The sequence below is a fragment of the Haemaphysalis longicornis genome, unplaced genomic scaffold (genome assembly GCF_048455015.1).
Source record: "Haemaphysalis longicornis isolate Haplotype H1 unplaced genomic scaffold, Haemaphysalis longicornis Haplotype H1 scaffold_5, whole genome shotgun sequence".
In the NCBI taxonomy this organism is placed as follows: domain Eukaryota; kingdom Metazoa; phylum Arthropoda; class Arachnida; order Ixodida; family Ixodidae; genus Haemaphysalis; species Haemaphysalis longicornis.
Genome location: NW_027526385.1, coordinates 59,008,563 through 59,028,909, shown reverse-complemented (window position 1 = coordinate 59,028,909; position 20,347 = coordinate 59,008,563). Strand labels below are relative to the sequence as shown.

Below are 20,347 nucleotides of genomic sequence, written 5' to 3'. Positions count from 1 at the left end.
AAAAAGTGGGGCTAAAATGCTGCCGAAGTAACGCGCTACTACGCGAAACGGGCGCTAATTGCAGCAGCGATCTCGAAAGTTGAAATCGCGCAGCATTACACAGCGAAACCGAAGACTTGCTGAGGCAGCAGCCACGCCACCACGTCACTGCCGCTGCTCTTTCCTTAACAACTGACGACGCGTTTAGGAACCAAGGAACTCGCACTCACCTGAAATACGCTGGTATTTGGGTTGATGTGGAAGCTTTGCCGGGTCCCGTTCGGATAAAGCACAACCAGCGCCACGGAAGCCGCCATCTTTTGTTCAACGCCCGCCACGCCCCCTGGCGAGTCGCCGCCATCACCGCTATCATCGACTTCTTCGCGCTGAAGATACCAGTTTATTCAGAGTTTGTTGCGGAACCTTATACCCCGGGCGATGCAAATACTTTTTTTCGTCGTTGGCCTTACGTAAAAAAATGCAACGGCATTCAACATCGCACAAACGAAACCAAAAGCGAAACCTGACCCACTAGAGCGCTGCCGTAACGCTGAAAGTGTCAGCCGTTGCCGCTGAATGTTTGAACACAGTTTACGGCTAATTAAATTCAACCAGTCAGCTTTACACGACCAAAAATTAGGTTACTTGACAACCGCGCACGAGTTCAATGGCCTTCGTTCTTGTCAGGGAAGAAACGTGTTTTTGAGGCGGGCTATCCCCTCATTACTTTTAAGCTTGATAATGGACCCTCGAGCGAGGTATACATCTGATTACGTTTTACGAGTGGCAACTGCGATGAAACCTGCCAAATTACCTTACCTGTCCTTTATCTACCCCCTCCCCCCCCCCCCCCCCCCCCACACACACACACCCTTTTGTTATCAATAATAAGACAAAATAAATTGATTCCTAAGTCCCAAACATAAGTTTCTCTCTACCGCTTTTCAACACGAAAGAAGCTGCGGATATCATTTCCTCCCATCTATACGGCTTACCAGTAGCTCACATAAGGTATTACCTCAGTGTATTATTACCACTAATTCTTCAATCATTACTTTGGAACTAATCCGTGGCTGCACCTTATGGAGGGATGTTGGCATTGGACCGTAAAATTAGCAGCGGTACTATTGTATTGTCACCATGTGGAATTCACATAATTGACATTATCATTACATACTTTTTGCAGAATTTTCATCCTTCGGAGACCTGTCTTCTTCACCAATACTGAGCACATTACAAAAACGGTTGAGGAGGGTCACACTGACTCGCATGCAGTCAGTGAGTGAAAAAACTTTATCTAGGAATTTTGTAAAAAACAGTGCAGGTTTTTTTTACTCAACTTTTACTCGAAGCACTAGGTACAGAGAAATAAGTACAGCAGGACACGGCATTGATAAAGGGGAGAACAGTCTGTTTGAACTTATATACATATATTTTTTTATATCTGTACAGTTCAAGACTTCCAAACATGGTCTCGGTCAGGTGAGCAGTTCTGCAAAGTCTGCTTTATTGCCAGCAGAAGCATTCAATACGGCTGCGTCCCTGGCGGCTTTCATTTTTATTTCCTCTTCCTCCGTCCTGGGCTTGAAAAAGAAGCTGTGACCTGCAATGGTGAAAAAAAATCAGTGACACAAACACCAACAGCACAACTGCAAATCATGTACCATACTTACCCGATTTTAAAGCGCCCCCGATTCTAACGCGCACCCGATTTTCCAGGCAAAAAACCGAAAAAACTGGCACCTCCGATTGGAACACGCACGGGACTTTGTGAGCAAGAAAAACGAATGCGAGAGAAACGGGCGATTTATTTCCCGAAGTAATCTCACTCCTCGTCGCTCTCCGCTACCCACAACATCTCGTCCTCGGTGCCGTCAAGCGCGTTCGCGATGCCACACTTCTGAACGAACGTTCACATCATGGCCAACGCCTCGCACGCCCATCTCTCGAGCTCCTCCAGAGGCGCACGCTTCATCCGACCGGTCTTTTCGAAGGCGTGAGGGGCGCTGCTGCTGCCATTGCTGTTATCAAGCGCGCAAGTGGAACAATTTGACGATTTGTGTGAACGCCGATAGGAAAGCCTAGGCGCCTATTCTTCCTGCGTCCGAAAAATCGTTGCTAAAAGCTTCGGTGCAATCTTCAGATGGCGATGGCGATGCGTGGGACGAAAATTCCACTGTTTAGGTAGTTTCGGTTTCGTATCCGATTCTAACGCGCATGCGATTTTTCGGCCTATTTAGAATTGGAATTTTAGAAATTTTAGAATTTTAGAATTGGAATTTGGAATTTTAGAATTAGAATTTTTCGGCCTATTTAGAAGTGCGCGTTAGAATCAGGTAAATACGGTAACTGAAATTTACAAAAATAGGCGGAGGAGGCCTTGTACATTAGATCTGATGCAGTAGTTTATTTTCTGCCCACTATTGTGTTGGAGGTCCTTGCTACTTATACACTGCACCAAAATTACCAGTAGTAAATATGCTAGTACACCATTTATCTGTCCAAGCTTGTTGCCTAAAGAAGAGAAACCTCAGAATGAAGAGCGATGTACAAGAACAAGTGCCTCTACCTTGACAATTCTCCAGGTTCTCCTTGACTCGCTTGCGGCAGCAAGGCTTGCACAGCTCGTAGACACACTTTGTGCACTGCAAAAGGTAAAAGGTAAAGGTAGGGTTTAAAGTGCTGACGCAACGCAGGCGATGAAACGCGCCGTAGTGGAGGGCTCCGGATTAATTTTGACCACCTGGGGATCTTTTACGTGTGTCAAAATCTTGTACACACGGGCGTTTTTGCTTTTCGCCTCCATCAGAAATGCGGCCGCCGCGGCCGGGAATCGAACCCGCGACCTCGTGCTCAGCAGCGGGTCAATCCACACCACCTGAGCCACCACGACAGCTACTGTCCTCTTCAGTGCTGTCTACAGCCCTCAGTACCAGTGGCATAGCCCTTAGAGTTTCATAGTAATATATACTAGGGGGAAATCTGGCGCCACCGTCCAGGCAAGCCGCGCTTCAGCGAGCGTTAAGTCATCTACCGGTACGGCATGTTCCACTTGGTTTTGGCATGGCTCATAAACAGGCTACAAGGCTGCCTTTGGCTGCATAAATGCAACAATATTACTGTATAAGATTAATCAAATCTGTTTTGTAATTACAATGTCGAAGCTCCCAAGAGATTGATATAGCCTGTGTGCAACATCATTTCCTTTTCTTATCCAATCTTCTTATTTTGTTTGTAGTATTCACATACGCATGCACAGTGTGAACAGCATGAACGAAAAACAAAGGCCTAGAATGAGGAGGAGACAGAGCTAGGAACGCACCACTCACAAAATTTGGGGAGGGGAGGGCGGGGGGGTTGTGACACGAAAAACGCTCCCTGGCTATGCCCCTGCTCAGTCTTGTACCCACAGGAATCCCGTTAATGGAGAGATAACCTGGCACATCACTATAAAACCCAGAAGCACCTTTAGAAAACGTCATAAAGTAAGAACACGACAGGAGGGAAAATATCACTTCCTACAGCCAGATAATGTCACAAGTACTTTGGGCACATTCAGCAGAAAAGTGGGTACTAAACACAGTCTAAGTACCCTATCAGGTTGAACTCTACAATGCACAGGCCATGTTCTGGGCTTTTCCAGCCGATTTACACGGCTGGCAAGAGAAGTGCGTTCCTAGCAAGAGAAGTGCGTTCAAAAGTTCGACCTTGAAATTTCGCCCTTCCCTCCAAAGCGACGACTACCTTGGGGTTGGGGCAGCCAGTTCCACAGGGGACAAACTGTTCGCGCACGGCGAAGGCCTTGCGGGGGTTTTTGCGAAGCCGCTTGAGCTGCTTCTTGGACAGGCTCAGCAGGTCGAGGTCAGCCGGCCGCTTGATGGCCGCCGTCAGCTCCAGGAGCTTCTGGTACTCCGCATCCAGGTCCCGCTTGGTCTCCTGGGCCACCTGGGGGCTGTCGCAGCCATCGAGCCAAAAGTGAAGCCAGTTATCAACCCAAGACAAGCCATTCACGACAGAGATCACACATTTTCCCACTAATATATACTAAAGGAAAATCTGTTGCTGCAACTGTGTACTGCCGTGGGCAACGCCATAGCAGCAATCAGCATTTCTCTCTTACTTGGCTTGGCTAGCCACTTGGCAACTTTTCCCTCCCGACGCCGAAACCATAGTTACTATACACCAGTTATGAAACTCCCCTGCACTGCGGCAGGCATGGGGCAAGTTGACAAGTCTGCCACCTGTTGGCTAAAAGTTGAAGTAGTACTCAGAAAGAAATACCTTGATAACATAAGCAAACATTACCTCGGCTACGCTTTCTAATTTAAAAAGCAAGCTTTATTTTGTTTTTTGTTATTAGGTAACCATCTAGCAAAGTCCCGTTCTTGTCCCCAGGTGCCGCACCAGTAGACTTGCCCCTCAGCTTCAACTCAGCGCCGCCTGAATTCCAAAGCGGAGTTTCCCAACTGGCACGCATATATTGAAGAACTCTGGACAAAATCAACGAAAAAGCATAACATTTTTTTTTTCTTGTTCATCTTGCATGAAGCTTCTAAATTATTCCTCACAACAAAATCTCTTGTACCTCCCCCTTCTATTATTAAAGCAAGTTTAAATATTCTTTTAACCATAATATCATGGTTTTTGTAACTAGACAACTTTTCAGCAGTTCATGAGCCATGCCAAGGACAAATGGAACGCTCCTACCCAGTACACAGTCGCATGTTTGCCGAAGCGCAGCTCGCCTGAACACTAGCTCCAGATTTTCCTCCAGTATATATTAGCATGAAACTCAGTGCGTTACGAAAGCTGCAAAAGTCACAAGTTAATAACTGAGAAGCCGTTCCACTCAATGTGAAAGCCGTCGGACGTGCAGAACAGTGTTCGCCATAATGGGCTGCAGCACCGTTACCCGATTATACTGCTACCACCCCATGCAATTCAAATTTCCAGCCTTCGCAGTGCTCGCGCGCCCCCTGCCTGAAACTGTGCCAGCGGGAGTTCTGTTCTCTTTGTGCTTTTCTCCCCGCACGTGCCGGCGTTACACTGCCACGTTTACTATAGTAAAAACCAACCCAACGGGCGTTTCTAACTAAAGGAACACGGGCGCTGCCGGTTAATTACGTACATTTTGCCTCAAGTGTACCTATAGCTTTCTTTGTGCTAAACAACGGGGAGATGTGAGACACGCGCCAGCATTTCACGAGTTTCGAACGCTCATGAATATATAAATCGCTTGGCTTTCGAAGCCTCTCGGGTATGCCGCGAGCAACAGCGTTACCCTGGGACGCCGCCTTGGTGCTCTATATAATTCGTCGAGCGAGCGAGCTAGGACGACAAGGTGAGCACCTTGAGTACAGAGGCAGAGTCTAAGTCCTCACCTGGGCCTCACGTACGGCTGGCAAACCCAGGGTGGAAAGGGAAGGTCTGCATGCGGCGAGGACGGATCGGGATCCCAGGCCTGGTCCTGGGAGACCACACATGTTTACACGTGGCAGCCGGATTGAAACTTGCGGTGCTATGACACGGTGGAAGTTGTGTTCACAGTTTGCGATGCACCAGGAACGCCTGACCAGACGACCCCAGTTTCAATTCGATATTTAAGTTACTGTGGACACAAGAAATGGGGAACAATGAAAGGCTTGAACGTTGCTGAAGACAGACACGAACAAGCACTAAAGAGACAGACAGCCCATTTTTGTCGAGTGTATTTGCTCTAGCTCAAATGAAAGGGCATCACTTCAAAAGAACTTATCCCGAGACGGTTTTGCTGATAGTTTGCTTTTGAAATCGCTGCTTCTAAATCTATCAGCCATGCGTGTCCCACCAAAAGGACTGCCAGCAACCATGGCAGTGGGCCATGCGGCAACACACTTTTAACTGCACACAAGAATAAAAGAGGCATTTAAAAACGTGTGCCCAGCTAAAACAAGAATAATTACATGCAACCTTTCCTCTTCCTCTATGCGGTTTTCGAATCATGCATTGAAACCGACAGACTTGTTTGGACACCTAACATAGCATCACGTCTAGACACTACACGGGGCCACCTTCAGACATCAAACATTTCAGTGCAAAATTAAAAATTATTCCCGCCTGTTTATTAAGAAATTCTTTGCGGCTACCCCAGCATATAAAACGCTGGCTTTCATATGAGCTAGAGGACATCACAAAAATTGGTTGCCCGTCGCTTTACGGCTAGGCATTCGTAAACTTGCACCAACAGCTCCCTGAATACAGCCAATGTGAACTTAGATGAGTAGAGACGCCAAAGACGATGTGCTCGCTGGTTCGAACGTGTGCAGACAAAGTTTACGCGAGTGTTCTAGCACACACCTGATGCCGACCTCGGAGCGCTGTGGCGACTTCCTCGAACGTGTCCACAGTGCTGGCCTTGGCAAGCTTCTCCCGGAGGTCCACGTTCTCAGGCATGGTCATGCTGCAAGGAGTGGTAGGGGAAAAACAGGAATGAGCTCAGCATGCGTCATATAAGTGTCACTGGACAACTACAGGGTGTGTTTAGAACTTTCCAAGAACGAGAAGGCTAAAGCCCAGTTTGACCTCCTGTTGATCTGCCTCCTGCTGAACTTTGTAATCCCTTCCGCCACCACTTACCAGCTCCCTGGATAGCACCCTCTAAGGCTCGTTCCAATTGGTCACCATAGCAACAGCTTCTCATTTGCCCCATTGGAACCTCAACCTCTCTAGGCAACTCATACTGCACGTGAGGCCCCGGCCTACCTTCGTAGAACACTGCCGTTTCCCTTTCCCGACGTGTGCTTCTATTTTCTGTACCTTACGATATCCTGTACCTCACAACACATTCTATAAGTCTTAAATATGAGAGGCTTTCACTTTAAATTACCACAATCTTGTAATTTTAGGTGTGTGTTTCCAGTGAACGCTGTAATCATTGGCAGCATGCTTGACACAACGCATCAGCTTTTTTTTTTGTCTCTCAGTTTAAACACTAATTACGGCACATTTGTAAGGGTGCTTTGAACGGTGAATCTTGTGGGCCTCGCGACAACCGCCCGGAGGGCCCTGCGCACGTTTGTCAAGCTAGGCATACCAACTTAGGGAGATTGGCCAAGATTGGCCAAAGAAAAATAATTCCAGCATTCACCATACTCGTGGCAACGCTTGCCCGGAACGAGAAAGACTCCAGCGTTCGCCGTAATCGTGGCATGTCACAGCGTACGCTCCTCCAAGGTGATGTCCAATGATTATCACTTCCAAAGAAATGAAAGAAGCCCACACCTATGGCAACAATGATGGATTAAAAGTCGTTGCGGTAGCGGAGAAGAAGCAAATCGGCTGCACAGACTTAAACCGTCGTGACGGTCGTGAAGATTGCGTACAGCTTCGCTACCTTCAAGTCCCACATGTTAGTGTGAGCTTCCTTCAGTTTTTATTACTTACCGTATTTTCCGGTTTATATGTCGCACCTTTGTATAAGTCGCACCCCCCTCAAAATGAGTTTTTCCAAAAAAAAAAACGTATATAAGTCGCACCGGTATATAAGATGCACTTGTTAATTAGGTAAACTCATAGTGAATCAGATCGTTAGAATGTGGGGCGAAAGTACATGGTTGCGGTGGCCGCCGCCTATGAACGCATCCCCCGGTAAGGAGGACTAGACACAGGCATATAACATCCAAAGTCTAGACAGAACTAACTTCTCAAAAATGGTTTATTGATACACACAGATAGCATGTACTTACAGACGGCGTTTAGGCAAAACCATCGAAGTCTTTTTCCTCCTACTCGCTAACAAATAATTATGATTCAGCAACTTCAAGTGGGAGTTCTGCCGGCGTATCGCTATCGTTCTCCGACTCACTGATGTCTTCTTCGCCGACATCATCACCACTCGCGGACCGGATTACTCTGGCCTTTATCATCCCGGCTACAACTGTTTTTGTAGAAATGGAGTCCCAAGAGTCGGAGATCCATTTGGCCACCTCTCGAAACGTCGCGCGTCTCTTGCGTGCTGTCGTAAATCAGCGCAATAAAGGTGTCATGGCGGACGGAAGTGACGCGAGTAGAAGCAGCCCGAAAATCGAAACTTATCAGCAAGCTGTCATTTTAAAAATTAGCAGCACGTTTACCTCCTTCAGAGTAACTCTCTGTAATAATTTATAAGCTGCATTTTGTTTTTGCAACCCAATTGAATGTTACTTAGAATTTATTCTAAACTGTAGTTACTGCGCATGGCATAAAGTTGCGCGCGGTTGTCGCAGGCCATTATCATTGTTTGTGACTAGAAAAAGGTGCAAATTCTTTGGTGTAACATCCAGAAGCAACATATGGACTATGAGAAACGCCGTAGCGGTGGGCTTCGTATTCATTTACACCATAGAGCTGTGTCTCAGCGTGCGCTGGCCACGCGCGGCCGCCGCGAACCAGATTTATTCCATATATAAGTCGCACCTGTGGATAAGACGCACCAACGAAAATTTCAGAAAAAAAACGCGACTTATACACCGGAAAATACGGTACTTTTTGTAGAAGCGAATGTGTGAGCACTGAACAAGTAAGCACTGAACAGTAACTGAACCTGTACATCCAGGGACATCGCTAGAAGCAACTAGGAGCGTTTTTTTTTCTTTTTCCAATGACACAAAAACAGTAACAGAAGTGACTGTAGTGTAGAACACATTAAAGAGCACTCTGAAAAAAGAAAAAAAAATCTTACACAGCAAATGGTGTTCATATGACAACCATTAACCCTTTGAGGGTTTTTGCCGTACGTGTACTGCGGCGGTTTTCCGTCCTGCAAGGTCTTTGCCGTACGGGTACGATTTCGAGCATCCGTTTGAAATTTCGCGCCATATTAACGATGCATGCTCCCTGGGAGGTGCTGCCACCTCCTGGGACTTACAAGAAGTGTTTGAAATTTGATTGTGCTACCTTCTTGCGGTGAAAAACCGAGCTCTCTGGCTTCGGCACGTTACGGCGTCTGTACGTGTCAACGCGTTTCGTGGTTTCAGTTTCGCCACGTGATCGCATCGGAGGCGCGCGAAACTTGATCGGCGCTCGCTATCAGTGGCGGCGGAAGTTGATTTCGATCTATATTGGCGCTGCTCATATCTTGTTTATTACCCACGCTCACTAGGTATTCTTGCCCTCCTTTCTTGGAACTGAAGTACTAACCTAATCGGAGACTCCGTTGCGGGGGCGGCGGAAGTTGATTTCTATCTATATTGGCGCTGCTATTAGCTTGTTTATCACCGGCGCGCACGAGTTATTCTCGCTCTCCTTGTTTACTGAGTTGCCTTCGAGTTCTTCAGATGCACGGCAAAGCGGCGATATGGCCCAACGAACTGCCCGTTCTGATGACACCAACCGCGATGACTCTTCCGACTCTGAGCTTGCTCCTATCACCGAGTCTGAATCAGAAGACAGTCTTTCATCGGAAGAAGACATCTCATTTTCGGACACGCGCTTTATGCGTGCAGACTGTGATAAGGCACTGTGCGTAGACCCGTGTTTCAAGGAATACCACACTATGAAATACTATTGAACATTTTTCAGTTCTAAGTGATGCTGACCCCAAAATACTGTTCCTGATCATTTTTTACCATTTAATCTACTCTTTAGACATTTTGTACATTCCAAATCCACAATAAACTAATTTGACCACCAGGGAAAGTTTTTTTCAAAAAAATTCGACCCTCAAAGGGTTAAACGAAAAATTCCCACAACTTGCTACAGCCACACAGTCCTACGAGATTGCTGAATTTGATGCCCACCTGATAATTTGAATCGCGGATATTAATGAAGGAGCTTCCTGGGATACCACCAGTTCTAAAATAGCATTCTAGCATACAAGCCTCATCATAAAAACAAGATCTTCTTGTAACCTATACTTTTGTTGGCTGGAAGGCTGATAACATTGCAAAACTGAAGAAAATTACCCCCAAGTGACAGAAGTTCACTCCCACGTTACCCTGCAATGCCTCCTTATAACCAGGTACACAACTGGCTGGAGGGGAGGCAGGACAACGGTTCTGCAAATGTGACCAGGTGAAGCTGGGGCTAAAACCCACAGCGCAAGACACACGGACACGAGAAGGAAACACACCACAGCGCTGCGGCATGCTCCTTTCTCTTGTCCGTGCCTTTTTTCGAGCTGTTTATTTTTCATTCCGGGTGTGTCCCACGGGTGGGAGAGAAAAGCTGTGATGATGATGATTACGACAGAAAGGAGAGGTCCCCCTCCCCTCCCCCGCACCCACCAGTGGTGCAGCAGCTTGAAGAGGTGTCCCCGGATGTAGGAGGTCGGGCAGGGATGTTGCCGCACCAGCGCCAGGTACTCCAGGGCAGCCTCCCACACGGGGCACTGGCGCCCGGTGAACAGGTACGGGTTGTGCAGGTTGCCCTCTGTGCAGTGCAACAGGGTGCAGGGAGGGGAGAATATCTGCTACACACGTTCACCCTCTCAGCACTGCCACGCTCTAGCAAAGGCTCATTTATGCAAATTTACACCAGCTCCTGGCTTCAAATTAAGACTGGTCTGGGTGAGAACCCTCACAGAGTGCTCACGCTAGCACCATGTGCAACAGTACAGTTTAAAAGCTTGGAGTGCAAAGAACACAACAAAGGACGACAGGGCAAGCTTTGCTCCTGTCATCCTTGCTTTGTCGTCGTGTTTTTCTGGTTTTTTACGACAGTATAAAAAACTTGCCTAACAATGTGTTCAACAGTAGACCTGTTAGTTAGACACGGTCAAATAGGCAACTAAAAAGCATTAAGGGACACAGAAATCGAAAAAAAATCACAACTAAAATTCATTTTTTTGGGAATTCTAGATATCATACAACACATAACCTGTACCACTTAAAAATAAATGTATCGTCAGTAGGACAACATCCGTTCGCCCTCACATAACCAAACAGCAAGCAAGGATCTGTTAGACATTGTAGGGCGCTATGTCGGGCGAGAGGAAGGAGCCTCAGGCAGGACGACCGTTCGTCACAAGGCAAAACCAGATTCTATTTTGTGAGCACCAGCGAGACCCCCGTGTCCTCGTGCGCCCACGCGGCCCCGCAGCCTGTGACCATGTTGATCGGGCTGCTGCGCGAGGAGCGGCGCTCGATCCAGCAATGTCGCTGGAGCTGGTGCTACAACATCAATATGTTACAGGCAGTGCCGAATGGAAGCGAGGAAGCAGTCTAAAAGTGACTCTTCCCTGTTAGTTATCTCCCGCACATATGTGCACCAACACGTAGGCTGCACTAATCAAATGGGCTGGGTGCCCGCACGAACAGGCGGAACAGACAAAGGCCCACCGGCCGCTAAGTTAACTTTCGTTTTGACAATTGCCGCCAAATGGGGAATATCCAGTAGGCTTTCAAAAGGAAGGAAGCAATTGCAAAGAAATGCCCACATTGGAAAAATTGAGAAACCACTACAGCCACGCCGTTTCCCAAGGAGTGAAACTACTTTACACAAAGAAATCGTTTCCTTTTTAACACGAGCCACTGCACCCATGCTATCAAACATATATTTTATATTGTACTAGCAGGCAAGACAAACAACAAAGAAAAGAGAATGGGGTCAAACTTGTGTGACGCCTTCTAAAAAAATGCGCAACCACATTTACGTTGTCCCAACTTAATATTTGATAACGTAGCAAGAGAAGTGATTGCATGCAAAGTTAAAGGGGTCATGAAGAGAAAATGCATTTGTATTTGCTTAATTTTGCCTGCTTGAACGACCTTTTAAGAACATAAATTCCAAATATTTTCACCATTCATTGCTTCTGGAATTTAGGAGGCGCCTTTGAAATTCTCGTTTTGAGGTGCATCGCAAGCGAACATGCGGGCATCGTCGGTCGGCAGCGCAACTAGAGTGACGTCACGTCAAGTACATTCAAGAGTTCAATGCGTTCAACGTTCTTTGTGTATATGTTCTGCAAAGCTGCAAACCCGATATTTTAAAAATAATGCATCCTTGATTCGTTGCCAAAAAGAAAAAAACAGTTTTCTGTCCACGTGAGTGGTGTCAAGACCGCTTCAGTTGTCTGGCAACCATTATAGCAGAACTCAGACCTACTGGCTGTTTGTACAGTTTGTAGCGCTGAATCTCACATTCTTTTGCCGAATTCTCTTCAGAACATTACCCTTTTTTTTCTGAAAAAAAAAATAATAATAAGTGCGCCGTATGCGATTCGAACTTGCGGCCTCCGGGCCAGCCCAACGTTACCAACAGCCTAGTCGGATACTTTTATCCACTACACTACCGGCATGAGTAGCGCGCGCGGCGAAAAACTGCGGTATAAAAGCCTCTTCGCACTTGTAATCCAGAAGTCTGTTGTGTTTTCATTAGGGGTGTGCGAATATTCGAAACTTCGAATATTCGATTCGAATTTTTTGGTATTCGATTCGATTCGAACGACATTTTTATTGTTCGAAATATTCGAACCACCCAAAACTAAAAAAAAAAAAAAATTCAGAGCGTGTCTGTATTGGTGTTTATTTACAGTGGACTCTCGATGATACGATTCTGGGGGTGCGAATTTCGGGATGATACGAATTTCCGAAAAGTCCCGGCGAAATTGCATCGTTTGCAATGGGAAAAATTTCGGCTGTTACGGACCTGCGCGGCCCGGCGGAAGATACGAATGAGCCGGCGAGGCACCCGACTGCCGAACGAGCAAGTGACGGCTCTCGCTCCCCTACTTGTCACTCTTTCTCCAGAAGCGGCCGGGCTGTTGTTTTCTGCTCGCGAAAACGCTCTGCGCACGCCCAACGCGCTGACACCGCCGCAAAACCACCCCCACGCTGCGCGCGGCGCGGCCGGCGGCGTCAACATGGCGTCGGCTCCAGCCGCGAAGTGGCGCGGGCGCTCGAGCGACCGCTTCTAACCGCTCTTTAAAATGCGGCTCAAGGGAGACACGAAGTTGCTTGTGCGGTAAAGGAGCTGATAATGCATGCGAAAACGGTACTATAAAACATCATCCGTGCCGCTAGTAAAAGCGTTCATAAAATATTTGCTGGGGTGCTAAGCCTAACCATCTCCGGCGGAGCCAAGCCGGCTGTCTCGATCTCATCGCAAGTAGTCAGGCTCCTCCATTCTGCCGCGCGCGTCGTGCGTCATTTTCTGACCGAGGTAGGCGCTACCGCGGGCGCGAAATCGTCGATGTGGGCGTGAAAATACAGCGCTCGCAGAGCCGAGGCGAGCGAATCGCGTGCAAAAACGCGCCATGCGGTTCACGCTTGGCACGGGGGTTAAAAACGCAGAAAAAATCACGAATTTCTTCACGCGAAAGTAGGAAAAGAAATAAACGAAAACTTTTTTCAGCGCTAAATTTTTTGGTCTGTGTTGGTTCATACGAATTTCGGATGATACGAATATTTTGCGCAGTCCCGCGAGATTAGTATCATCAAGATTTTACTGTATCAGCGCGCGGCAATGTGCACGGGCTCGGGCATGCCAGCCACTAGTGTCTCAAGTGAGCGGCTGTTTTCGGTATCTGGTAAAGTGGTACGAGCAGGAGGTTGTCACTGCTCCCCGGACATGTCGAGCAGTTAACCTTTCTCCATGTTAACATTTAAGTGAGTGCAGACCTTAACCTGTTGAGTGCAATGGTATTGTGTAACTCCTAATTTTACTTTGTGTGATTTGTTGTGCAATCAAGTTGCAGTTTTTGTCTCTAGATGGTGAAAACATTAATTTTGCAAAAAACAATAAGTATTCGTATTCAAAAAATATTCGAAAAATATTCGCTTCGATTCGAACTTTGCTTTTATTATTCCAATTCGCTTCGAAATTAAAAAATTGATATTCGCACACCCCTAGTTTTCATAAATTCTAATCAACCCAGAGCTTTAACCGCCAACTTACTGTTGAACGCTTCTGCAGTAAGCCAAAGGGGAGCGTATACAATCAAAGAAACAGCGTTAGCAGCATTGTTTATTGCAGGAAACGCGAAAGCAATCGTCGAACTGCGTGATGGTGGGACTCGGCGACTCGGCGCTGTATCACTGCTTCTCGCTAGTTATTGTTGCGCTTGACGAGTAAATGATAAATGGGTTTTAAGTTCCGACTACTCGAAGTTCCTTCGTTAAACGTGTTCACATGTAATAAATTCTCATTTTAAGCGTTCGGTCATTTATCTCGTCAGGTCGGACGTTTCACGTTCGCGCAACTCACATTACGGGCTACGTGAGACGGACGTCGGCAAACTTGTGCAAGAATATCGGCTAGCAAAACGACAGTTTAGACTCGTGCGAAACAGCGTAAACAGTTTACAAATGCCCAGTTTAGATTAAACGTGGTTACTTCTGCCTTCGACCGTGTTGATCAGTCGTATCAGAGATCAGACATCTCGCTGTTCAGTTGCAGGGCGAGTTTCGTTATGGCGCCGGTGTTGTAGCCAGTGTTGTACCCTTTGCAAGCCCACTCTATGCCGACATATTGTGCAGACGAGGGAGAACTGTGATTGGCTTCTTACTGACTTACTGAAACGTCACTGCACGAGTTGAGGAGGAAAGCCTGGGTGAAACCGAAACTGCATTTGTTTTCCTATTTGCCGATATCGGGCAACGAAACGAGTATGCATTGTTTGTTTATCAAGGTTCCACGGTTATAAGCGCACACACAACACATTTTTTTTTTAAATCTCTTCACGACCCCTGTAAGCAGGTGTGAGAACTGTGACATTCATGCATAATTAAAAAATTGACAAAACAACTTGAAACCTATTTTTGGAGACTGAAGGCCATGCTATGAGAAAATCTAACAGAACAATGCATTAATCATCATTCATTGGACGCATTTCTTTTCCAGATACGTTAATTGAACATAGGTGATAAAATAAAATTATGTAAGCCCTGCGTTTCTAATATAAATCCGAAAACGGTGCCGCCTACACGATCAGACTCACCGGCTGACATGACTGCATCAACTCCGGTCTCCTCAAGGCAGCGAAGAGCGTCCTGCAGGTACTGGATGTTGCCGTTGGCAATCACTGGAATCTTCACATTCTGCCTACAAACAGTGCAATCACAAGAAATATAAAGATGAGGGAAGAATTTTAAAACGGTAAGCATAATTTGATGCAAATTTTGTTACTGAATTGAATTACCCACTGTCTTTAATCGTGTGTGTGCATGTGTAGTGCCCGTTTTTCTTTTCTTTTTTTTGGGGGGGGGGGGGGGGGGTTTCTTTGTGCAGTTTCTTTGTCTTTTCTTTTTAAATTGAAAAGGTTCCTTTTTATGCTCTTTGTTTCTTCTGGCTCCACTCTGATGCTGCCTCTGTTTATGAATTTCGGGGCTTGTCAAGCTGCCTAGAGCAGCTTTTTTCCCAACAAATCCGCTACAAAATCATGCGTATTTTCTGGAAATAAGTCAATTTGTGCAAACTCTTGTGTCGGGATTACAACCAAAAAGGGTACACAATTTGCAGCAAGAAAAAAAAATGCATCCCTGCGCATACAAAAAAGAAAAAAAAAAAAACTGACAGGATCAACTTACCAGACGCACTAATTAAAGAATGTAACACCACAACATCAATACTGTTCCTGAAGCACATGACGTATGTGGACAGCATACTATGGAAGGTCGACAAAACAAACAGTTTCCTTCAAGTTGTCGTCGTCATGCCCACTGCAGGATGAAGGCTTGTAATTCTAACTCCTCGTACACACTGCGCGAATCCATCATTTGTCCCAAAATTTTCTTGCCCTCCATCTTGCCAGCTTTTTCTAGTCCTGTCACTTCGTATCCACTCTGTTACCCTAACTGTCCACCGGTTTTCTGTTCGTCCCACTACACGGCCAGCCCAAGTCCATTTCTTTTTCTTCATTTCAACTACGATGTCATCTACTCAAGTTCACTCCCTGATCCAGGAAGCTCGCTTCCTGTCCCCAGGCGTTAGTCCTAACATTATTCACTCCATGGCCCATTGAGCCAACCCGAGTTTTCTTTGAAGGGGTGCCCAGTAAGGTGCCACATTCCGGCCTCACAAGTCATCACCGGCAGTACGCATTAGTTGTACACTATTTTTTCAGTAATAGAGGAGGCCTGTTGTTTACCACTTGAGAGTGCTTGCCAAATGCATCCCATCAGCACAGAGCCCTGAAAACTTGTGTAAACACCTCTTCAAGCATTTCAACACCTAGGCTAAAAGGGAAGTTTCTTGAATGCCTATTTAACACTACTTTCGATGTACTCACAGTTATCTCTAACTGCACGATTAGGCTTTTTGGATACAATGAATGACGGACCTTTCAAAGGTCTTCTTTGAACCCCCTGAACCAGACACGTGTCATCTGCAAATCTCAAGCAGCTCAAGTAATCTACACTTACTTGTACCCTTACTTTTCCTGATCAAGCTTCTCAAATACCTCTAGAGATGCTCTAAATAATTTCGACGATATGGTTCTTAGTAGGGTAGTAGGGAACTTTCGACTCTTGTCACCCTACGAGTGGCCCTAATGGTTCCACGGTTTGGAGTCCACTCTTTTAGGCTAATATTGATGCGAATTTCGCCTTGTGTGTTGTTGCCAACGTCTGATTGCGCCTGATTATCTTATCTATGTCCAAAGCGAAGGGCGTTTCCCTCTCTTTCTTTTGCATGCCACACAATCTATCTTATTGGATAGGGACAGTGTGGCGTCCTGCTGTCACTTGACTAGAATGCTCTTCTTTGTCCTCGATGTAATTCGGGGCAAACGCCACGGCATTTGATTTGCCCACACTCGTCTGTGCACATCCCATTCACGGCACCCAAGTTCACTCAACCAAATTTTGTTCCTTCAAGAGCCCTGTGTCGTACTTGGCTGCATGACAATATCACGCCCCTGTGATGCCGAGAGCACATTTTTTGCCTGAACCAAAATGAAGAAAACGTACTTGACAGCCTTGATGTGTTCCCAGTTAGCAAGGCCCGTGAACGGCCCCTTCTGGTCTCTCGTCCGGCCATGGACAGTCAGAACCTTAAAGGTCAAAGTTCACACTTAATGTCGTACAGTCACAAGCATGGTGTTCGTTTCTCATTCTTATTCAGGCCCACCAAACCAGCACGCATGTTCTTCTGACTGAGCTAAGCAAGGAAGACAGCTGCGTAGGCCACGCTTGTTTTTGCCCCATGCAGCAGCAAAAACGCTTAACACTGCTAAACACACGTGTTTAGGTTGGCAGTACTGTTTAATTAACCGAAAATAAAATAGCCATCAAATAAGTGTAAAAAAAGTTTACAAATTTGGAGCGATACTTACTTGCCCTGTATAACTGCTTTGCCTGCACAAATTTTGCAGAAGTTGCAAATAACATAAAAAATTGTAATCAGCCGAAAATCTAGATACCAATTTTGTACATTTTAAGAACTACACCGTGTATACATTTTACTTTTACATGCTCTTTTTTCTTTAAAAAGCACAGCTGAAAATTGGCTGGGGAACCAAAACCATGCTAGTGAGAGCTAAGGCAGGGCGGCACACACTGCTTGCGTTTTTTTTCTTGACGCAAAACAATGCACAAATATGTTTTGCATCTGACTAAAATAAAGTTTACTTTTTTTTTCTTTTCCCCTAAACAAATGGCACCATCAATGACGGCATACAACAGAGAGATTTGTAAAAGTTACAGCTGCCACTAGTGCATGACAGCGCTGTGTGACTGGTTCAACAAAGCAAGCACTTCATCCAGATTTTCTTTATCTCGTCCCGTTTGTTTTACTGACCTTTAGAAACGTTTTTCTATGCGATGGCATGCTGGACAAGAAAGAATGACAAATTCGAAGGATACACGGAATAACAATCTCTTAAGCAGCCTTTTAACATCTCTGTTGTGCGCCAAAACATAATACCCGACTCAACCGTTCTATGGCAGCCGAACTTATTGCCTAAACATGTTCATTTAGCACAATCAAAATGCATTTCAGACATTGTAAGGAATGTTAAGGGTGCCCTTAAGTGTAACATCAGTCAATCAAAACATGCAAGGACTGGTAGCAAAGCACGGAATTAAAGAGGAAATCCAAATGTAAAAACGAACAAACAAGCAAGAAAATGTGTTTTTGTTTTCTCTAACGAGCTGCTTTCTTCTTCTTCTTTTTTTTTTTTTTTTTCCTGTAATAGACACTGGCAGTGATCTGCACTACCCCAGTGTTTGCCATGATAATTGTCCAACCAATGTGGACCTGCACAACTCGAGCAGTTTCTGCGTTCGCACAGCACACCAAAGCAAATACTGCAAGTTAACTACATTCATGCAACTGTCCAACGATTCAGACCTGGCATCCTGCAGCCTCGAGCATCTTGGCGTAGCGGACCGTCTTCTCCACTTCTGGAAAGACTCGAACCTTGCACGTGATTGGGATGTCCAGCTCCGTGTGCAACTTGTTCACTGCGAAAGGGGGACATAGTGCGAGGTCAGTGCGGGATTTACAAGTCTAGACTGGTAAGCAAGGTATGGCAAATACTAGCAGGAACGATTACCTGCCATAGGCAGCCAGGCATTAAATGATGGCATATTCTGTTAAAACAGGAAGCACTTACGGAAAATTGGAGAGAAGAAATACATTTTTTCACATAAAGCAATTTATAAGGTCTACGAACTCCTGGCCTATGACATGAACCACAGGGGAGAGTATTAAATTGAATAGCAGGCAACAAGGCGTTTTTGAACACATTTTTTTGTTCTACCACATACCACAGCTGGAGCAATCACCTCTTGCAGAAACCTTCTTAATGCATCTAATGTGAATGAAGTTACGAACTTCCTCCCCTTCTCTCTCCCGCTATTTGTAGAACCATGAAAGACCCTGCTGTGCTGAATCTAGTGACAACTAGGCCGATAAAGTGCCCGTCACTAAAGGCATCTAGTTTACACCTCTTCTTGTAGAGAAGAGGCTGGTTACAGTTTTACAGCATGGTAGTGACATCCGTTGATCAGCGTGACAAACTCCTAGAATTAGCAGTGTGCCGTTGCTTATTGTCGCAGCTCTACATACAAGCACATGTTCGCAATTTCAACCGACCCCTTCAACCTAAACAAATGACGACGTAAGCTATGCTGAGCCCTTTGGTTGAATTTCTTAATCTTTTAGTTGAAAGCAGGAAGGGTTTCAGTTAGATTGGTTAGCTTTTACAGCAGGCAAGTAAGCCACCGACCCAAGACCTCACTGATTACAAGTGACATTCAAAAACGCCGTGCACAACTTAGAAGGGCGGGCGCGCACCCATTTTGAAGAGCAGCTCCCATTCGTCTTGCAGGAAGGCACCGTAATGGCCAGCGCGGGCAATGGCCTGCGGGCAGCCCAGGTTGAGATCGACCGCGCAGCAGTGGCCCACCACCATGCGAGAGGCCTCGAACAGCACGTCTGGGTCATTGGCACAAAACTGCACAGAAGGAAAAACAGGATATTTTCAAAAATCTAATGTGTTGTCATTATAACGTTGTCTCCACAAAGCTACTAACTGTAGGGACTTCAACAACTCCCACCCGGGTGTCACTGGTTAATTATCCATTCATACCTCACACCTCTTTTACATTTGCTGCTACATTTAGGTGTGACGCCATGAATTTTTCGCGAAAACTGCTCGTATTAGAAACAACACGCTAATACCTCCAAGGCTCTGCAAGTGTCATATCTCCTGGAATTATGGGTAAGGTATAAACATACGGTATTGCCTCCCGACAGTTGTCCCATCAATCTGTCACACATCATGTCCTAAAACCATCAGCACAGCACAAGCCTGGTACGACCTTTCGAGAATACTCCTTGAAAACCATGCCGCCGATAATGAAGCATGCTGGGTCACTCAACATCTCCGAATGAATGAACGCCGATATATCAATGGTCACATTATTAAGCCCGCGAGTTTTCATATTCTTACACAGCGTTGAATGAAAGTCAAGGCAAACATAGCAGTGACACGTGATGTCATTACAACCTGGACGATGAGAGGGGAATCTTCATCGCAGGTGACCAGGCTCTCCTTGCGGTACTTGGGGTCCTTGAGAAAGACGGCGGCGTGAAGCATGGGCGTGTAGCACAGTTGAGCTCCGTGCCTGCGGCTTAGGAGTCGCCAGGCAAGTTCGCTCTGATCAACCATGGGGGCAACGACGAACTTGGGGCTCCCCAAGACCTTCGTCCAGAACTCGTAGCCCGAAAGCTTTTCCGGCATGACGACTTGAATGGCGAGCAGCAGGGTCAGTGTTTGTTACTTTAAAATGCACGTACGATGAGACGTGGCACACTACGCATTACGGCAGAACAACCACGGACTGACGAGAGAGCACCGAGAAATGCGGGCGCACAGCGCAGCAAGGAATGAAACGAGAAGTGGACGAAGTGGATTCCGTAATGGATTCGAAGCGTCTGGCGTACTGTCTTCTGTGTCAACAAATGTAAT

The 20,347-nt window shown here is 46.2% G+C and overlaps 2 protein-coding genes across 2 annotated transcripts in view; both read right to left on the bottom strand.

Annotated features, from left to right (window-relative positions):
• LOC144138302 (tether containing UBX domain for GLUT4) overlaps positions 1-365 on the bottom strand; it is a 43,978-nt gene extending 43,613 nt beyond the window's left edge. Inside the window, exon 1 of the mRNA XM_077670508.1 lies at positions 210-365. Within this exon, the coding sequence (XP_077526634.1) occupies positions 210-296 (87 nt within the window). The 5' untranslated portion in view covers positions 297-365. The remainder of the gene's footprint in view (positions 1-209) is intronic.
• Positions 366-1,388: 1,023 nt separating this feature from the next.
• Positions 1,389-20,276, bottom strand: Dus1 (Dihydrouridine synthase 1). Its single transcript, XM_077670505.1, has 11 exons — positions 19,886-20,276; positions 19,171-19,330; positions 18,223-18,335; positions 16,842-16,924; positions 14,873-14,976; positions 10,221-10,365; positions 6,316-6,418; positions 5,361-5,446; positions 3,724-3,931; positions 2,549-2,624; positions 1,389-1,582 (listed from the first exon to the last, which is right to left on the bottom strand). The coding sequence occupies exons 1-11, from the start codon at positions 20,117-20,119 to the stop codon at positions 1,458-1,460; spliced, it is 1,437 nt and encodes a 478-aa protein (XP_077526631.1). The 5' UTR covers positions 20,120-20,276; the 3' UTR covers positions 1,389-1,457.
• Positions 20,277-20,347: the final 71 nt, after the last annotated feature.

Excerpts from the sequence above, each read along its gene's own strand:
- Dus1 (XM_077670505.1), bottom strand. The coding sequence starts at position 20,119 with ATGCCGGAAAAGCTTTCGGGCTACGAGTTCTGGACGAAGGTCTTGGGG. Across the intron at positions 18,336-19,170 it reads GGAGCTGCTCTTCAAAATGG|TGAACAAGTTGCACACGGAG; the intron begins GTGCGCGCCCGC and ends CCCCTTTCGCAG. Across the intron at positions 14,977-16,841 it reads GAACACATCAAGGCTGTCAA|GCAGAATGTGAAGATTCCAG; the intron begins GTACGTTTTCTT and ends CACTGTTTGTAG.